The following is an 18,802-nucleotide window of genomic DNA, read 5'->3' as shown; positions in this document are numbered from 1 at the left end:
CCATACTGTTCTCCATAGTGGCTGAACAATTTACATTCCCACCAACAGTGTAGGAGGCTTCCCTTTTCTCCATATTCTCTCCAGCATTTATAGTTGTTAACTTTTTGATGATGGCTATTCTGACTGGTGTGAGGTGATACCTCATTGTAGTTTTGATCTGCATTTCTCTAATAGTTAGCGATGTTGAGCATCTTTTCATGTGTGTATTTGTCATATGTATGTCTTCTTTGGAGAAATGTCTGTTTAGATCTTCTCAATTTTTGATTTTTTTTTATGTTGAGGTGTATGAACTGTTTGTATATTTTGGAGATTAAGCCCTTGTTGGCCTCATTGTTTGCAAATATTTTCTCCCATTCCAGAGGTTGTCTTTTCATTTGTTTATTGTTTCCTTTGCTGTGCAAAGCTTTTGAGTTTAATTAGGTCCCATTTGTTTATTTTTGCTTTTATTTCTGTTACTCTAGGAGATGGATCCAAAGAAAATATTGCTGTGATTTATGTCAAGGAGTGTTCTGCCTATGTTCTCCTCCAGAAGTTTTATAATGTCCAGTATTACATTTAGGTCTTTAATCTAGTTTGAATTTACTTTTGGGTATAGTATTAGAGAATGCTCTAATTTCATTCTTTTACATGGAGCTGTCTAGTTTTCCTAGCACCATTTAGTGAAGACACTGTCTTTTCTCCATTGTATATTCTTACTTCCTTTGTTGAAGATTAATTGACTGTAGGTGTGCAGGTTTATTTCTGGGCTTTTCATTCTGTTCCATTGATCCCTATGTCTGTTTTTGTGTCAGTGCTATGCTGTTTTGATTACTGTAGCTTTGTGGCATCGTCTGAAATCTGGGACGATGCCTCCAGCTTTATTCTTTTATTACTTTGGCAATTCTAGGTCTTTTGTTGTTCCCAATCAACGCCCTTCTGGTAGGCAAATTTATTTGGAAACTGTCACTTACCATATTGGTTACACAGTCTAGTTAAGTCTAGTACTAGTTTCAGAATTAACTGCAATTTTGTTTTTGTTTTTTTTGTGTAAAAAGTGCTATTTCCTAAAACCCCACATTATGGAGAATGGTTTGACAACAGAGTTCTCTCTTCCCTTAGACCTTTCCAGATAGAACCCTACTCTCACCTTGCAAAGCACAGAAGCACATAAAATGTTTCAGCGTATATAGTTTATTGTGACCTCTCTAATATCTTACACAAGTGGGTTGACGGTTCACTCAGGAGCATTTGGGATGGGAGGCCAGGAGGCAGGCAGTATAATGAAAGTGTTGCACGTGAAGACAGCTTGCTGAGGGGCAGGCTTCCTGCCATTGCCTGCTGGTGACTAGTCTTAGTCCTCCACTAAGCTACCTGGGGCAGGAAGGAGCCAGGCCAGGCCAAGAGCCCTCCATTCTCCTTTGGCTGGCCCAGCCCAGGTTTCAGGCCCTTCCCCTCACTTCCTCATTCATGGTCCCGTAGAGCTGAGGGAGATGTGTGAAGGTAAGAAGCTCTCTAGCTGCCAGGCTTGTGGGTGCTACCGGCTGAGCATGGGGTCCCCAGTCTGGTCCTTGGCTGGGCTTTCACTGCAGCATCTTCAGACTGGTTGGGATGAGGGATGTGGCTTTGCTCTTGGGGGGCTGTTCCCGCTCTGTGGCATCCAGGAGCTGCTGCAGGTAACAGGAGGTGCCAAGCAGCATGTGGCCTGTGGCCCGCATGCTGAAGAGGGCCCAGCGGAGAGCTTCCCTGGGTGGAATGTGAAGGCATTAGGGTTGAAACACCAAGAAAACCCCTTCCTGCCTCCTCTAAATGCCTGCTGCCCCAGGCTCCGTTTCATAAACTGTAGAGTGAGGTGCAAATAGAACAGATGTTGCCTTCCCTCAGCAGATGGGACAGGGTCTGCCTTACCTGAGATGTCTGCGTATTCTCCTGCAAAATTCAAGCTCCTTTAATCTTTCTAACACTGTTGATAACTTTGGATCAGCCAGATGGATCTACGTCACATGACTCTGCCCATTCACCACCTCTGTTCTAGACAGAAGTGGTCTACCCAGTGTCTTCTGTCTAGTCTACCCAGACATTTGTATCCTAGCTCATTTTCAGAGTGCTGGATGTGAAGCTCTCCCTGCCTGGTGCTGCAGTGCGCTGAGAGCAGAACTCCAGTCAGACAGGATTGAGTTCTCATCCAGTCTCATTAGCTGTGGCAACCTTGGCAAACTGCTATAGCTCTGAGCTGCAGCACCCTCATCTGTGTCACACCGCTTTGATCCCACACAGGGTTAAGGAGGTTAAAATAACATAAATCATTTAATACAGGGCCTGATGTGTAGAAGAACAGGGGAGATGTGGGATCAAGACTAGGTGGTTGAATGCTTGACTACTTTCACCAAATTCTTATCCAAATCTGTTTGAAAGAGGGTCATACGGGTGTCTAGTCCTAGTGGGGAGAAGAAAACAAAAGGAAAATGAATTCTTCTTGGCTGATATTAAAATTTGTCTTCTGTTAACCTTCATTTGACTCATTGGAAAAGACCCTAATGCTGGGTAGGATTGAGGGCGGGAGGAGAAGGGGACGACAGAGGATGAGATGGTTGGATGGCATCACCGACTCGATGAACATGGGTTTGGGTAGACTCCGGGAGTTGGTGATGGACAGAGAGGCCTGGCGTGCTGCAATTCATGGGGTCGCAGAGAGTCGGACACGACTGAGCGACTGAACTGAACTGAACCTTCATTCAATAAATGAACTTATGATTGAGGTGGAGGGGGACAGACAGTTCGAACCATGAACGTCTGTACGTGAAAATCCTTCAGAAATTTAAAGGCTGTACCTGAGAAGAATACCCATTTCTCACATTAGAGATCTGAGGCTTCAAACTAGCTGTCTGGACATAGATAGGAATGAAATTCTGACACATGCTACAATATGGATGAACTTTGAAAACATGATGCTAAGTCAGAGTCCCACTTCCCCTAGATGGACCAAGTCTAAAGACTGAAACTTCTTGCTCTAGATTTTGTAACCTGCAGACTGTTGGCAGCAAGCCCAGATCAAGAGGGGACATGATATGGGGCAGAAGGAAAATGGAACTTCTTGCCACAGAACCAGGCCTGAGCCTGCCGCTGACTGTCATCTGTGGCAGGCAGAACCCCGCAGCCTCAGGTCCCTCATGTGCAGACTGGAAATGCAGAGAATAAACTCGGAAAGCCAAGAAGATCTGGTATGCTCTAGCCTCATACCTTCTGGCAGAACTCTGGAGACCCAGAGTAGGGTTTCTCAGAAGCCCACTGTGAATGACAATTCATATGTATCTTCATTCCTTCTCCCATTATTTGAATTATTGCTGTGTTACCAGCTGACACAGCATTCGCCAAGGAGCGGGAGGCTACAAAAATTCTTGCCCTCTGGGAGCTTGCTCTGACATCTTGTTTATCCCTGTGTCTCTAGCTCACAGCATAGGGTCAGGCACATAGAGAGTGCTCGGTAAACACTAAATGAAGCAACTGGGGAGAAGTGGCATCTGTCAGAAGTAACTAGCAAGAGGCCAGCTTTGTGGTTTTGAATTAGTTGGCTACATTTGCTTAATGGGGTAAGAGTTCTCTAGAGCACCACTTGGAGCAACTGAATTTGGGAACCACCACAATAACTGTACTTTAATAACATGTTCCTATGCTTCCTTCAATACTTGATTAGACTTTCAAAAGTAAAGTAAAAAGATTTTTTTTGAAGTTTATTAGACATAAATGACTATTACCTACAAACTGCAGATTAATTCTGATCTATGGAAGGACAGTTATTTCATCCCTTCCACACCCATGGAAAAATCCAGGTTTGTATTTATAAATTTAGCTCAGCATTCTTGATAAATCTATGCATGGGTGGGATTTTGAACTGATTGTAACTTCTTGCTGGTTCTCTCCTTAATTGGGTTCAGTAAAAATTTTGACATGTTCACTTTTTAAGAGTTGATTAGAAGATTACTTAGGAAAAGTTACTACTTTAGCTGAAAAATAATTAGTTGTTATAGTGGAAGGTGATTAGAAAAGCTAAATGTTTCCAGCTTCCACCAGCAGGAGTGTATGAATCCCTTTGGTATACACTACTATAAACTAAAACATGAGTGCAGGCATGAAGTCCTAGACAAATGCTAACTGTCATGGTTTGTCAGCATCAACACCAGTCCCAGGCTCCCAGAAGGCTGAGGGTGCATGGGAGAAGATAGGGCCGCTCCCATTGCTGGGTACCCACCCCAGCCCCAGCTAATCCCAATCCACTCACTTCATGATGCGCTTGGCCCCGGAGCAGTGCAGATCATAGGAGAGGGAGTATGTGCCGTACAGAGTTGCCTTCACGTTCAGGCAGCCAATGAAGTCCTGTGGGTTCACCTTGTATAGGTCGAAGGTTACTCGGGCCACATCGATCTTGGCAGGCTTGCGGGAGAGGGCGAGCTGGTACCCAGTGCTCTGTATCAAGACAAGCATGTGGTTGGCATCCCTCAAGGATTTCTCCTAAGCTCCCAATATTCTCCCACACAGGTGGGATATCACCTGTTCTGATGGGGGCTGCCATTTCTGCCCCTTGTGGAGGACCATGAATACAGTGTCATCTGCCAGGGACTGGAAATACTCTTCTGTCTCTACAGTTGTGCCGTCTTCCTCCAGCACCAGGAAGAAAGGCTTGTCTGCCAGCATCAGCGTATCCCGGACCTGGAGAATAAGGTAAGTGATGTTCTTGCCGTCATATGTAGCCACAGAGCTGGTTTGGGGAAAACCCAAACCAGCTGCCAGGGACAGAATGAGTGGGCTGGGTTTTATGGGATGGGACTGAAACCCAGGGTTCTTGCTGTGGGGTCACCATCCAAAGAACCTATGTCATGGTATTCCTTATCTGACTTCATGGCTAATATTCTAGAATAGTGCTGTTCAATAAAAATATAATGGGAGTCATATATATAACTTAATTGATATATAATTCACATGTCATAAAACTCACTCTTTGAAAAGTACACAATCCAGTGGTCTTTATCGTATTCACAAGGTTCTGCAGCTATCATCACTATCTAATTTCAAAACATTTTCAATCCCATTTTTACTCAAAGAGAAACCTAGTACCCATTAACTGTTACTCCTCATTTCCTCACCCTTGACAACCTCTCCTCTTCTTTCTGTCTCTATGGATCTGTCTGTTCTGGACATTTCATATAAATGGCTTCTTTCACTTAGCAAGTTTTCAAAGTTAATCTGTGTTTCAGCATGATTATTTACTTCTTAATGGCTGAATAATATTCCATTAAATAGATATGCTACATTTTTAATCCATTCTTCAATTGATGAACATATAGGTTGTTTCTACTTTTTGAGTATCATAAATAATGGTGCTTTGCACTTCCATGTACACATTTTTGTGTGACATATCTTCTCAGTTTTCCTGGGTGTGTACCTAGGATTGGAATTTCTGGGTCATGTAATAACTCTATGTTTACTCTTAGAGAACTACCAACCTGATTTTCAAAGCAGTTGCATGATTTAATATTCCCACTAGCAACTTCTCCACATCCTTACCAACACTTGTTATTGTCTGTCTTCATTTTAGCCATTCTAATGTTATGAAGTGTTTTTTTTTTGCATTTTCCTAATGACTAAGGATGTTGAGCATTTTTTCATGTGTTATTAGCCATTTGTACATCTTCTTTGGAAAAACATCTATTCTGATTTTTTGCCATTTTCAAGTAGATCCTCTTTTAAGAGTTCTTTATATATTCTTGATACTGGACCCTTATCAGATATGTGATTTGCAAATATTTTCACCTATTCTGTGGATTGTCTTTTCATTTTTTTGTTAGTGTTGTTTGATGCACAAAAGTTCTTAATGTTGATAAAGTCCAACTTTTTCCCTTTGGTTGCTTCAAGGTTTGGTGCCATACCCAAGAAACCAAGGTTATGTACTCTTCTTCCTATGTTTTCTTCTAAGGATTTTATAGTTTTAGCTCTGCATTTACGTGTTTGATCCACTTTGAATTAATTTTATACATAATACGAGGGAAGGATCCAACCTGATTCTTTGGCGTTTGCATAGCCCATTGACTCGGCACCATTTGTTGAAAAGACTACCCTTTCTCCGTTGAATAACCTTGGCATTTTGTCAAAAATCAATTGACCACAGATACATGGATTTATTTCTGGACCTTCAGTTATATTCACTTAATTTGTATGTATTATGGGCTAAATGGTATCCCCGTGAAATTCATATATTGAAGTCCTAATCCCAATACCTCAGAATGTGACTATACTTGGAGATAGAGTCTTTACAGAAGTAATTGCATTAAAGTGAGGCATTAGAGTGGGCCCTAATCCTAATGTGACTTTAAGAAGGAAAGGTGTCTTTATAAGAAGGAACGATTAGGGGCTTCTCTGGTGACTCTGGTAAAGAATCCGCCTGCCAGTGCAGAAGGCACAAGTTTGATCCCTGGTCCGGGAAGATCCCACATGCTGTGGAGCAACTAAGCCCATGCACCACAACTATCAAGCCTCAGCTCTTGAGCCTGGAAACTGCAACTACTGAGCCTATGTGCCGCAACTACTGAGCCTATGTGCCGCAACTACTGAAGCCCAAGCACCCTAGAGCCCACACTCTGCAACAAGCGAAGGCATCATAATGAGAAGCCCGCACATCACAGCTAGTGAGTAACTCCTGCTTGCCTCAGTTACAAAAACGCCTGCATAGCAACGAAAACCCAGCACAGCCAAAAGTGAATAAATACATTTTTTTTTTTTTTAAAGAAGGAATGACTAGGACAAGTTACTCCCAACCAAGTGGAGGGGGAGCATGGAAATGGGGAAGGGTGTCATTCTTGCCCACTGTTACTCCCACCCACAAGTATTATGTGTCCTTGGTTTCCTCTCTGAAACCTTACTGATCAATAGTTTTTTTTTTTTTTAATTTAAAAAAGGTTTTTTTCTCCACACCAAGGGGCATGTGGGATCTTTCCCCTCCAGGGATTGAACCCAGGCCCCCTGCATTGGAAGCACAGTCTTAACCACTGGACCACCAGGGAAGTCCAAGATTTCCTTTCTGATGGCAACTTCAATAGGCTGGTGGTGCCTTTCTGGCGTCTGTCTGTCTGTCTGTCTGGTGACAGGAGGATGGCAGTACATTACCATCTGATACTAACAATAGGCCAGTGGTATTTTTCAGAGCATATTTTTCTTACGAACTCCATCCCTACTGAAGTCCTACCTCATGACACCAAGGCCAGAGGCAGCTGTCAGGGCCAGCTCTCAACCAAGGTCCCCATAGTGAGCTGTGCGAAGGCAGGCCTGTCCCTACCTTGACATGGAGGTCCTCAAGACTGTGTGCCATGATGCCCTTCCTCACACTCCGGTCAGCAATGGTTACTCTGCAGGGCCGAGCCCTGGGGGCCTCTGCACTGGGCTCCGACAGCTGCTGCTGGGTCACCACCGAAGTGCTCACTGCTGCGTACCTGGGAGCCATATGGAGCATCAGCATGAGCTGTCTGCTGCCTTCCAGCCCTCACCCCACCACAGAGTAACTCACTCCCTAGTTTTCTAGGCTCAGCTCAGCATGCTCCTCTTCCCCTACCACCCACCCAGTCTGCTCTGCATAGTCTTCCTTAAAAGCCTGCTGGATCAGTGCATCTTAAACTTTAGTGGACATATATGTCCCCTGGGGATCTTGTTAAAATATGCAGGCTCTGATTCAGTAGGTCTGGGTGAGGTCTGAGATTTTACATATGTAATGAGTTCCCAAGTCACATTGATGCTGCCAAGTCTCAGACTGTGACAAGTAGCCAGTGACAGAAGACGGCCCAACCTCTGCCCAATTACCACTTTCCTCTCTCGGCTTCCTTGTCATCTATAATATATGATGAAATGGCAAAGCTGAGGTCAGTATAAGAGAGTTTTGAACTCAGATACACAATGGAGAACCAAAGGACTGCAGGGAACCTAAGTTTTGGAGTCAGGCAGACCCAAGTTCAAATCTAGGCTTCACTACGCATTTGCTCCAAGAGAGCGCCCACCCTGTGCCTCGGTTTCCCTGCCTATTAATCTGGCATAATAATCCCCGCTTCTCAAAGTTGTGGTGAACTTTAAGTGAGATCAAGAATCAAAACTTCAAGCAGTGTCTCCCTATTTCTACTCAGGGTGTGATATGGGGATTGGGAGGAGGCAGCAGCCTTAATATCTCCCGGGGAATTGTGGAAGGATCCCACTCCAGACCTCCTGAATCAGCATCCACATTTGAACAAGATGCCCAGGTGACTTACGTGGCCATCGAGGTTGGAGAAGGTCTGCCCTACAGAGCACGTTAGCTCCCCTTCCCTTCCCCACTTGGCTTTCCTCACCTGGAGAGGGACTTAGGGTAGAGAAGGATGAGGGACTTCATGGCGTATTCCATGCTCGTCAGCTGGATAGTGTTGGACCTGGAAAGGAAGCAGAGGTAGCCCATTGCAGGGGATGAGAGGCTTCTTTCTCATCTTTTTTTTTTTTTAATGTTATCTTGGCCACCCCACTGGGCATGTGGGATCTTAGTTCCCTAATTAGGGATCAAACCCCACCCCCTCCGCAGTGGAAGTTGGGAGTCTTAAACAATGGATGCCAGGGAAGTCCTCTCTTGTTTTTTGAAACAGTGCAACCCCACCTCCATCCATCAAGCCTCCACTCTGGTTTCCCCTCGCAACTCATACATACCTCCCCCAGCCCTTCTCCTGTCCAACCCCAGTAGACCGCCGTGACCAAGTTGGAGACCCCCTCAGTGCCCAGGCTCAGCCCCCCTCAGCAGCACTCACTCCATGTTTCTCTGACCCCTGGTTCCAGCCACACTGATCAGGGATCCCAAGTTGGAGTAAAGAGGCCCTGCTCAGTTAGTTTCTGTCCTTGGGGACAGAGTCCACTTTACGCTGGCAGGAGGCTAGTCATACCACCTCACAGTTCTGGGGACCTTCCCCTACCTGTCATCCAGAGACCTCCCAGGCCAGGCACCCCGCAGACTAAGCCTGCTCTTTCCAGTGGGTCCTTGAGCAATCCAAACCCCTCCTGAGGCTTCCCCCTGGCCAAAGCGACTTTCTACCGTGGTGGGTTCTATATCCATTCTAATACTGGAGCTGCTACCCTAACATGGCTATTGAGCACTTGAAGTGTAGCTAGTATGACTGAGAAGCTGGATTTTTAATCTTATTGAATGTTAACTGATTTAGATGTACACAACCACCAGGGCTGCGGGCTGCTGGCAGCCATCCTGAGCAGTACAGCTCCAGCCAACAGCCCTGGGCTGACCTGCCATCCCTTCTCTCCTGAGCCTGCCCGAGCCAGGCCTTCCCGCAGCTAGTTCCTCTACCAGCAGTGCCTCCCTCCAGCCCAGGGCTAAAGCTTTGCAGCCTTGAAGACTGAGTTTCGCTGCATTCTGTGATCTCTCACAGAATTTCCCCTCCATCCTGCACTTCCTTCTTCCCAGCCAGGTGAGCCTCAGGGTCCGCTTCTGCCACACTCCTTCCAACCTCTCCCTGGGTGCCTCACCCTGAAATGTTCTCCTGTTCCCACCGGACCTGGTACAGAGCGAGGGGCTCAAGGAGTATCTGGAGCACAGGCCCCTCCCTAGTCTTTCCTTTTGACAATGTGGAGGCCTCCCCAGGCCAGCCTGACTGTGAAAGCCCTCTGCCCCAACTTAGCACTTTCCCCTTCAGCTTGCTCCAGCCTCACTCCTCACCCCCAATCACAAAACTGCCAAGCCCCACCTCACCTGTTCTCTAGGAGCCAAAACCAAACCCAGACAAAAAAACCCGGAATATAAAGTTCCTTACCTCTGGCTCACAGCCTCCTAACCTTCCAGTCCTGCCCTGCTCAGCCCAACCCTCCCTCCACTTTATTTCCAGCTCCCAGGGCAGCCCCTCCCCTGGCCTTCAGCCCTAGCTGGAAGAAAGCATGGGCACTGAGTGTGCGGCTCTTTCCCTTGGGATGGCAGGCTAGCCTCACTTCCAGAAAAAGCCAGAAAGGAAGGGTGTAGGCATGTTTCAAAAGCTTTGGGGCAGGGTATGGCCCGGAACATGGCACTGGGCACAGAGGGCACGGGAAACAGGCCAATGTGAACTGTGATCCCCGCTCTACTCATGGTAGCTGTTTGAGTGAAGACAAGTTGCCTTAACCTCCCAGAGCCCCAGTCTCTCTCACCCATTCAACAGGGATGATGATTCCTGTCTTAAAGGGTTAAAGTAAGGATTTGTATTAATACAAGTAAAGGGCTTTGCAACAGAGATTCTTACTAGATATAAACAAATATTGGTGTTACTGATGACATAATTATTTAATAATAGCAGAGAATTTAATGGTAATAATTAACACCAGCTGAAATATGTAGTGCTTAAGAATAAGATCTGTGACTCAGCAATTCTACATACACATAATGTTTGGAGTTTTATTTGAAGTTCCAAGGGAAATGAAAATCTATATCCACACAAAAACTTATACATGAATGTTCATAGTGTTACTCATAACAGGCAAAATGTAGAAACAACCCAAATGTTTGTCATAAAAAAGTGTTCATAAAAAATGTGATGTTTCCATAAATGGAATATTATTTGTCAATCAAAAGGATATATGCTGCTACAGTACATGGATGAACATTGAACACATTGTGCAAAGTGGAAGAAGCCAATCACAAAAGATCACATAGTAATATATGTTTGTATCATCTCATTTGTATGAAATGTCCAGAATAGGCAAAATCATAGGACAAAAAATTAATCAGTGGTTGTTTAGAGCTGTGGCTGGGGAATACAGAGGGAGTGGGCATTGTTAGTGGGTATGGGGTTTCTCTTAGGGGAGACAAAAAATGTTTTAATTTATTAATCTAATCCCAGTCTATTTTGGTGATTGCACCAAATTTATTTGGAGGTTACACAGCCCTGCAAATATAATAAAAACCAATGGATTGTACTCACCTAAGTGTGTATGGTATATGAATTCTCTCTCAATAAAGCTATTTTAAAAAAGGGGGTTCAACCTCATCTTTCTTTTAACAATAGAATTTTCACACTAATGAGTCAGAATCACACGGAATGTTTGTTAAAAATCAGATTGCTGGGCTTCATCGCAGAGTTTCTGACTCAGTATGTCTGGGGTGGGGCCTAAGAACGTATATCTCTGATTACACGGTGATGTTCCAAGGTGATGCTGAAGCTGTGGCTACTTAGGGACCCTGTTTTGAAAACCAGCAGCCAGCACTAGCTGTGTGATATAACTCATCTAAGCTTCAGTTGGATCTGACCAATAGGGATTAAAAATAGCTCCTACCCCACTGGGTTGTCATGAAGAATAATCATGAAAAGTACTTGATACAAAGGTTAGTTCACCCTTCAGGCTCAAAAAATAGCTATCATCATCATCGTCTTATTACTTACATCTAAATCCTTCCACAGAGAAGCTTGCAGTCAACCATTATTCATTCGCTCAGCAAATACTTATTAGGCATTTACTGTATAATACCCCTCCTAGGGGCTGAGAATACAGCAGGAAACAAGACAACCTTGTCACATACTTAAAGGAGCTGACATTCTTGGAGGAAAGGGGAACTCAGACCATGAACAAATAAGCAGATAATCAAGATAATTTCAGAGAATGATGTTCTTGGAAGAAAACAACACAAAGTGATGTGACAGCAACTGGCTGGAGAGCTAGATTGGCCTATGGGCTCAGGAAAGACCTCAGAGGTGAGCTTTCAGCTAAATGATGACTGGAGAGAAGTCAGTCTTTTGAAGATCTGAAGTGTCTTGGTCTGATTGGGCTGCTATTCAGAAAACCATAAATTGGTGACTTATAAACACCAGGAGTTTACTTCTTGTAGTTCTGGAGGCTGACAAGTCCAAGATCAAGGTGTTGATAGATTCGGTGTCTGGTGAGGACCCTCTTCCTGGTTCCCGGACACCTGCCTTCTCTCAGTGTCCTCACCTGGTAGAAGGAGCAAGGGAATCTCTTTCATAAGGACACTAATCCCACTTCCCAAGGTTTCCTGGTGGCTAGTGGTAAAGAATCTGCCTGCCAGATTCCAGAACCTACAGGAGATGCAGGTTCGAGCCTTGGGTTGGGAAGATCCCCCGGAGAAGGGAATGGCAACCCAGTCCAGTATTCTTGCCTGGGAAATCCCATGGACAGAGAGCCTGGTGGGCTGCAGTCCATGTGGTCACAAAAGAGTTGGATACAACTTAGCAACTAAACGGCAATCCCTCCTCCCCAAAATCCCACCTCCAAATACCGTCACATTGGGGATTAGGTTTCAACATACAAACGGGTGTGGAGCAGGGGGACACAAACATTCAGTCTATTGTGTTCCACCTGGGACTGGAAGCCAGTCTTTTGAAGTGCTGGGGTGGGGTGGGGGCATTCAAGGCAAAGGAAACATCATTGCAAAGGATTTGAGAAGGGAATGGGCAGGGTGAGAGGACAGGAACACAAATCACTAAACTTTAAGGCAGACTAAGAGCAGAAGAAAAGTACTGATACTTCAGGGAAGAAGTTCTGGGGAAACTGTTAGGGCCCCTCCCTAGAACATTCATGCCTCAGATATTTATTGAACATCCAGCATGTGCTTAGTGTCTCATGATAAGCCAATGGATGACTCAGAAGCAGTCTGACGAACATTGTGGAAATCACACACAGAAAAGACAAAGATAAGCACAAGCTAAAGCCAGAGGGGTGGGGGTGGGGGTGGTGAAGGATTGCTGAGTGACCCTGAGGATTCTTCATGGTGCTTAGAAGAGGATGATTTTGGATCATTTGGAATTTATGTACTCAGCAAGTATTTCTTGAGTTTTATTCTTTGCCAAACACCTGGGTTGATGACTTGGTTCATATCTATCTCTTTAGAGCTCACCTCTAGTTTCGGAGGCAGATTTCTGAGCATGGTTCTCAAATGCTGAAATGCATAAAATTATTTGAACACCTTGGAGGATTCTAGTTATGACTCAAAATTGAGAAGCAGAAAAAAAGAAAAGGTTATATATTTAACCATATTAAAAAACTATTCTGCATCTTAAACTGTAACACCATGAGTAAAGTCAAAAGACATACAATACATAGGAAAAATATATGGCAACTAATATTAAAGATAAGAGATTCTCTCTCTCTCTCTGCTATCTATATAAATCAACAAGACCAACACTGCAGTAGAAAAAACGGACAAAGAATATGAACACAGTTCAGGGAAATGAAATGCCAATGATTCAACATATGAAAAGATGCTTCAGTTTTTTTCAGTAAATGTAATTTTGAAATTCTTATTTTATGTATTTTTCCTTGTAGTAAAATGTACATAATATAAAATTAACAATTTTTAAGTATATAGTTCAGTGGCATGAAGTTTATTTACGCAGTTGTGCAACCATCACCACATTCACCTCCAGAACTTTTTTCATCTTCTTTCTCATGTCTGTACACATGAAGCAAGTCCCCATTCCTTCTCCCCGACCCCCCAGTCCTTGGCTACCACCGCTCTGCTTTCTGCCTTTACCTAATTTCTTTCATGGCCTTGACATTTTTAAAAACTATAGTCCAGTTACTTTGTAGAATGTCCCTCAATTTGAATTTATCTGTCCGTCTCTTCATGATTAGATTCTGGCCAAGTATTTTGGGCAGAAATAGCAAATAAGCTATAAGCTTCCCAGATAGCTCAGTTGATAAAGAATCCTCCTGCAATGCAGGAGACCCCTGTTCGATTCCTGAGTTGGGAAGATATGCTGGAGAAGGGATAGGGTACACTGCAGTATTCGTGGGCTTCCCTTGTGGCTCAGCTGGTAAAGAATCCTCCCGCGATGCGGGAGACCTGGGTTTGATCCCTGGGTTGGGAAGATCCTCTGGAGAAGAGAAAGGCTACCCACTGCAGTGTTCTGGCCTGGAGAATTCCATGGACTGTATAGTCCATGGGGTGGCAAAGAGTCGGACTCGACTGAGCGACTTTCACTATCATCACATAAGTGATGCTGGTCCTCAGTTGTATCAGGAGGCATAAGGAGTCTGTCTCCTTAGGAGTCGTGGGCAAGTATTTAGTTAACGGGGTGCCTGCCAGGTTTCTCCACTGTAAAGTTACCATTTCTTCTTGCAGAGATTAATCTGTGGGGAGATACTTTGAAACAATGTGGAAGATGCATGCTCTTGAGAAAGTCACAGATCCCTTCCAGGCATCAGTTTCCCCATCTGAGAAGTGGGGACAGAGACGTCTGAAACTTGAATTCGAGTTTAAGGAAGTGAACGTGCTCGAGAGACTGGAGAATCAGCTCCAGCCCTTGGCAAAATCCGCAAACGCTAGGAGTTAATTTTCTGAGCGCTCCAAAGGCAGGAGAGAGACGGCCAGGGCGGAGCCGAGACGGGAAACACTCGCGTACGCGTGCGCAGGGACATGACCACAGAGTTGGTCCTCCAGTGACAGAGAGGCCGGAAGTTGTCTTCAAAGAAGCGCTGGACTGTTGGGTTGGCTGAGCTGAAGCTATACGAACAGGGTCTGCAGGCAGTTGGGAGCAGTAGTCGCGGCAGTTAGTCGGCTTGAGGGGCTCCCGGAGTCTGGGCGGGGAAGATGGCGTCTCGGGCAGGCCCGCGAGCGGCTGGAACTGACGGGAGCGACTTTCAGCATCGGGAGCGCGTCGCCATGCACTACCAGATGAGGTATGAAGTGAGGCGAAGAGCCCGCAGGGCCAGAGACGCAACGCCGGCCTGGTCTCAGGGTTTTGCTCCCTAGCCCGCCCTCGGGCACCTCCCAAGTCCCCTCCTCCTGGCACGGTCCAGGACCCGCCCCCAATCCCGGGAAGCCCCGTCACTCCTGTGAGTTCCACCCCTTGATCCCCCTGTACCTTGAGGGAGTATGGGCCCTGGGTCGCGGTTATGTTGGCCTGGCTCTCCGACCTCGGGAACCTAATTCCTGATTGAGCCTCAGTTTAATCTACCTTTCTGGTCTTGAAGAAGAATTGGCGAGCCAATAATCTCGTGAGAATGTAACATAAAATCTAGCACAGAAGTCTGCCCAGTACGCGGTAGCTGTTAAATTTTGGGTCATTTTGGGGTGTGGACCCTAAAGTCGAGACTTTGTCTGCTTCAAATGAATTTTATGGAACACCCCTCCCCGCCCCCATCATGTAAGGGATAATTCTGCTTTCGTTTATTCGTTCAACAAATATTTACCTTCTACCCATCATGCATTGTGTTAGGCACTGAGGACATAATAGCGAAAGCAGCCCTGGTCTTCGTATTCATGTTATACCTTCAGTAAAAATTTATTGACAAACAACAAATCTGGTCCCTGCCTTCATGGAGCTTGAAGTCTACAGGTGACTGACCGCCCCGCCCCCCCCGCCCACCACACACACCTTTCTGCACTTACTATTATATGATTTTTTTTTTTTAATTTGGAGGTTTTCATTCCTTAAATCCACTGAAGTTTCTCAGAATCTTTTCCACATCTTTTTTTGCCAGAGTTTTAAAGAATGATAAGCTCTTTGGAACCTCACTTTATTCTTATACTTAGACCCTTGTTCAAGGGAACCTCACAACCCAAGCTAGCATTTTATGCCTGTCTAGAGCAGAAACTCTGCCCTCTGGAGATGTGAAGGGGATATATTTAGAACCTAAGAAAATTCAAATAAGAGAAAATTTGCTTACTTTAGAAGAAAAATGTTTACTTTACCTGAAGAAGTATGGACAGCCCGACTTGGTTTCTTTGCTGCCAGTACCTCATTCCATAGGTTATAGTCCTATGCTATAGTCAGAGTTCTCTTTCTTTTTTTAATGGCCGCGCATTGCAGATTGCAGGATCTTAGTTCCCTGACCAGGGATTGAACCTGGGTCCTTGCCACTGAAAGCACAGAGTTCTAACCACTGGATCGCCAGGAAATTCCCCAGAGTTTTCTTTCTGAACACAGCCCTGAGTTACTCTTCTGTCTTTAAAATGACTGAGTCAGAGTCTTTGCAACTTCGTATCCCGCTACTGCCCTCCCTGCCACAGTGTAGTCCTTCCACACCCAGCCATTTGCTGTCCTGGAACACAAATGTTTATGCCTTTTTGCCTGCATGATACTACCTCTGCTCAGAGTATCTATCTCCACCTACCTCTCAGAGCCTAGCTCAAATATCACCCTTGTCTAGAGGGCCTTCCCAGTCAACTCATTTCAATCGGAATTGATTACTCCTTTCTGTGATCCTATATATTTTGCAACATAGATTTACAAGAGTTTCTCCAGTTCGTCTGTAATTACTTTTTTCTTCCTCTACCTTCCCAGCCTCCAGGCAGGAACTATACCTTATTTATATCTGTATCCCTGTGCCCAGTACAATTGCTTGACATACAGCTGGTGTCAGAAAACTTTGAATGAAAGATACTTCTCCCTCTGCTCTGCCCCACAGTGTGACCCTGAAGTATGAAATCAAGAAGCTGATCTACGTACATCTGGTCATATGGCTGCTGCTGGTTGCCAAGATGAGCGTGGGACACCTGAGGCTCTTGTCTCATGATCAGGTGGCCATGCCCTATCAGTGGGAGTACCCCTATTTGCTAAGCATTGTACCCTCCCTCCTGGGCCTCCTCTCCTTCCCCCGCAACAACATTAGCTACCTGGTGCTCTCCATGATCAGCATGGGGCTCTTCTCCATTGCTCCCCTCATTTATGGCAGCATGGAGATGTTCCCTGCTGCACAGCAGCTCTACCGCCATGGCAAGGCCTACCGCTTCCTCTTTGGTTTTTCCGCCGTCTCCGTCATGTATCTGGTGTTGGTGCTGGCGGTCCAAGTCCACGCCTGGCAGTTATACTACAGCAAGAAGCTCCTAGACTCTTGGTTCACGAGCACACAGGAGAAGAAGCGTAAATGAAGCCTGCTTGATGGACTGCTGTGTGAGGTGAAGCCTGGGCCTCCCACCCAGTGAACTGAGAGGTAAAGGAGCTGCTCTAAAATCTCCTTTGGTGATTTCGGCGGCTGCGATGTTGGCAACTAGTGCAAACTAAGCCTGAGTTCTGCAGAGCCCCTTCTGTTGCCATCAGCTGGTGGTGGAACTGTTTAATGTATTCCTGGTTGGTGGAACTGGGTGATCAACAGCTGTGAAACAAACTTTGGCTGGTTGAAGTTGAGGTCCTTCTGAGTTTTTCATCCTGATGTCTTCTTGGTCATCCTCTCCACTTCCATCCATCACCCCTTCCCATCACAACTGAAGGAGATAGGAAATCAGTCAAATTCTCCTTCAATCAATGGGTCATGGAGCAGGAAACATCTGGGAGGCTGCTCCCCCTGCAGGCATTGGTCTCTACTGTGAAACCTTTTAATTAAAAAGAACCTCAATAAAGTTACAACTGCCTAGTCCCCCCGTGCCTTGTGTTGGGGATTTGATAGAATGTGAAAAGTATGTTGTTTGATGGCCTTAGACACTCGGAGGTAGGTAGAGGCTCCTGAGAAACCTGGCAGTGGCCGCAGGGAAGTGAACTGGGCACAGGGAACCTAAGTCATAGTTGAAACCCTACAACTGATGGGCAGGAGCTACCATGGGCCATAAGGTTAACCTCCACCTATAAAATGGTTCATTCTCATTTATGCAGCTTGGGTTATGGGCTTGTCTTTTGACTGGATATTCATGTTTATCATTCAGTGTTAACAGTGTCAGTTACATGTGTAATACTGTTTTATGGTGTCCAAATGAATTTTAAAGTATCCTACATGTAGGGAATTTGCAATCTCCATGAAGCGTAACATCCTTGTGAAACATCCAGTATGTAATGGTGTGGAGCAGATAAGTGTAAAATGGATGTGGGAAAGAGATCTGTGAACTAAACCCCCTAAAGTCTGACACATAGTAAATGTTTATTGCTTGAAGGATGAGTGTCCCTTTGCTCTTACCCACTTGACCTTATCATGTCTGGATGATGCCCAGATTCTAACTGGATCTCTGCCCTCCAGAGTCATTCTGTTCTATAAACATTATATGTACTCAATCTCTATTAGGTACTGGCAGTACTTCTATGTATGTAAGTTTTAGATGTCCTGATTATCTTTTCAAACTCAGTGTGTCCTGAACTTAACTCTTTGCCTTCTACCTCATATCCATTTCTCTTTCTGCCTCCCTGTGTGCAGAAGAGTATACCAAGAGCACAGCTCTGAATCATCAAGTGCCTACTATGTGCCCTTGTTTTCTGAACAACCAAAATTCCTTAATCCCCTTCAGACATGTCCAGAGTGTGGTCCCAGTGCATCACTCCTGTTTTATCTCCTGATACCCTCACACACTATCTCAGTCAGGAGAACCTCTTATGAATCCCCATATCAGTTCCATGTTTTCCCAATTTCCTTCAAAATTTTCCTTTCAAAAAACAAAAGTTTTCCTTTTCTGCTTCTTTACTACTTACTTCTCTTTTGAGACCTAGTTTATATGATAATTCTGGAGCCTTCTGGTTACTTCAGTTCAAGGAGTAAGGGTTCTTTCTTTGAATTCACATGTCACTTTAATTTTATCTTTTCTATTGACAGAACTACTAACATTTTTTCTCACCCTTTGCTCAGTAGCTAATGTATAGTGTGCTTTCTGAATTTATTGAGTGAAATAACTTGTCCTACTGTAGACTAAAGTCATAGCAAAGAACTAGACTGATGCATGGGTAGGATTTGGAGAGCAGAGAGGTGCAGATGTAAATGAGTGGATAATGCAGTTATGTGCACAGGCAATGATTGCTAATCTTCAAAGAACCGGGATATAAATAATTTATTAGTTTTTAAAAGTTTAAAATTTATTTGATTAGTAGAATGGTACTTTACAGTCTTGGAGCACTTCTCAAGACTCATGAAAATTAGT

At 44.8% G+C, this 18,802-nt stretch overlaps 2 protein-coding genes across 10 annotated transcripts; one reads left to right on the top strand and one right to left on the bottom strand.

Annotated features, from left to right (window-relative positions):
- Positions 1-1,154: 1,154 nt before the first annotated feature.
- On the bottom strand, positions 1,155-15,139 carry CIDEC (cell death inducing DFFA like effector c). 8 transcript variants are annotated; one of them, XM_081528148.1, is made up of 6 exons: positions 14,829-15,139; positions 8,340-8,417; positions 7,304-7,457; positions 4,525-4,683; positions 4,256-4,440; positions 1,155-1,722 (listed from the first exon to the last, which is right to left on the bottom strand). In XM_081528148.1, the coding sequence occupies exons 2-6, from the start codon at positions 8,390-8,392 to the stop codon at positions 1,560-1,562; spliced, it is 714 nt and encodes a 237-aa protein (XP_081384274.1). In that variant the 5' UTR covers positions 8,393-8,417; positions 14,829-15,139; the 3' UTR covers positions 1,155-1,559. The 8 variants fall into 8 exon arrangements, with proteins under 8 accessions (XP_081384274.1, XP_081384271.1, XP_081384272.1 ...); XM_081528145.1 differs by having other exon boundaries at positions 14,922-15,089; XM_081528146.1 differs by lacking the exon at positions 14,829-15,139 and adding an exon at positions 12,122-12,185.
- JAGN1 (jagunal vesicle mediated transporter 1) lies at positions 14,409-17,322 on the top strand. 2 transcript variants are annotated; one of them, XM_081528153.1, is made up of 2 exons: positions 14,409-14,643; positions 16,375-17,322. In XM_081528153.1, the coding sequence occupies exons 1-2, from the start codon at positions 14,555-14,557 to the stop codon at positions 16,835-16,837; spliced, it is 552 nt and encodes a 183-aa protein (XP_081384279.1). In that variant the 5' UTR covers positions 14,409-14,554; the 3' UTR covers positions 16,838-17,322. The 2 variants fall into 2 exon arrangements, with proteins under 2 accessions (XP_081384279.1, XP_081384281.1); XM_081528155.1 differs by lacking the exon at positions 14,409-14,643 and adding an exon at positions 15,183-15,302 and having other exon boundaries at positions 16,251-17,322.
- The last annotated feature ends 1,480 nt before the right edge of the window (positions 17,323-18,802 follow it).

This window comes from Giraffa tippelskirchi, chromosome 9 (genome assembly GCF_054371585.1).
Source record: "Giraffa tippelskirchi isolate mGirTip1 chromosome 9, T2T-mGirTip1v1.2.pri, whole genome shotgun sequence".
Lineage (NCBI taxonomy): Eukaryota > Metazoa > Chordata > Mammalia > Artiodactyla > Giraffidae > Giraffa > Giraffa tippelskirchi.
Note: the sequence above shows the minus strand (reverse complement) of the source record. Positions and strands in the feature narration are given on the sequence as shown.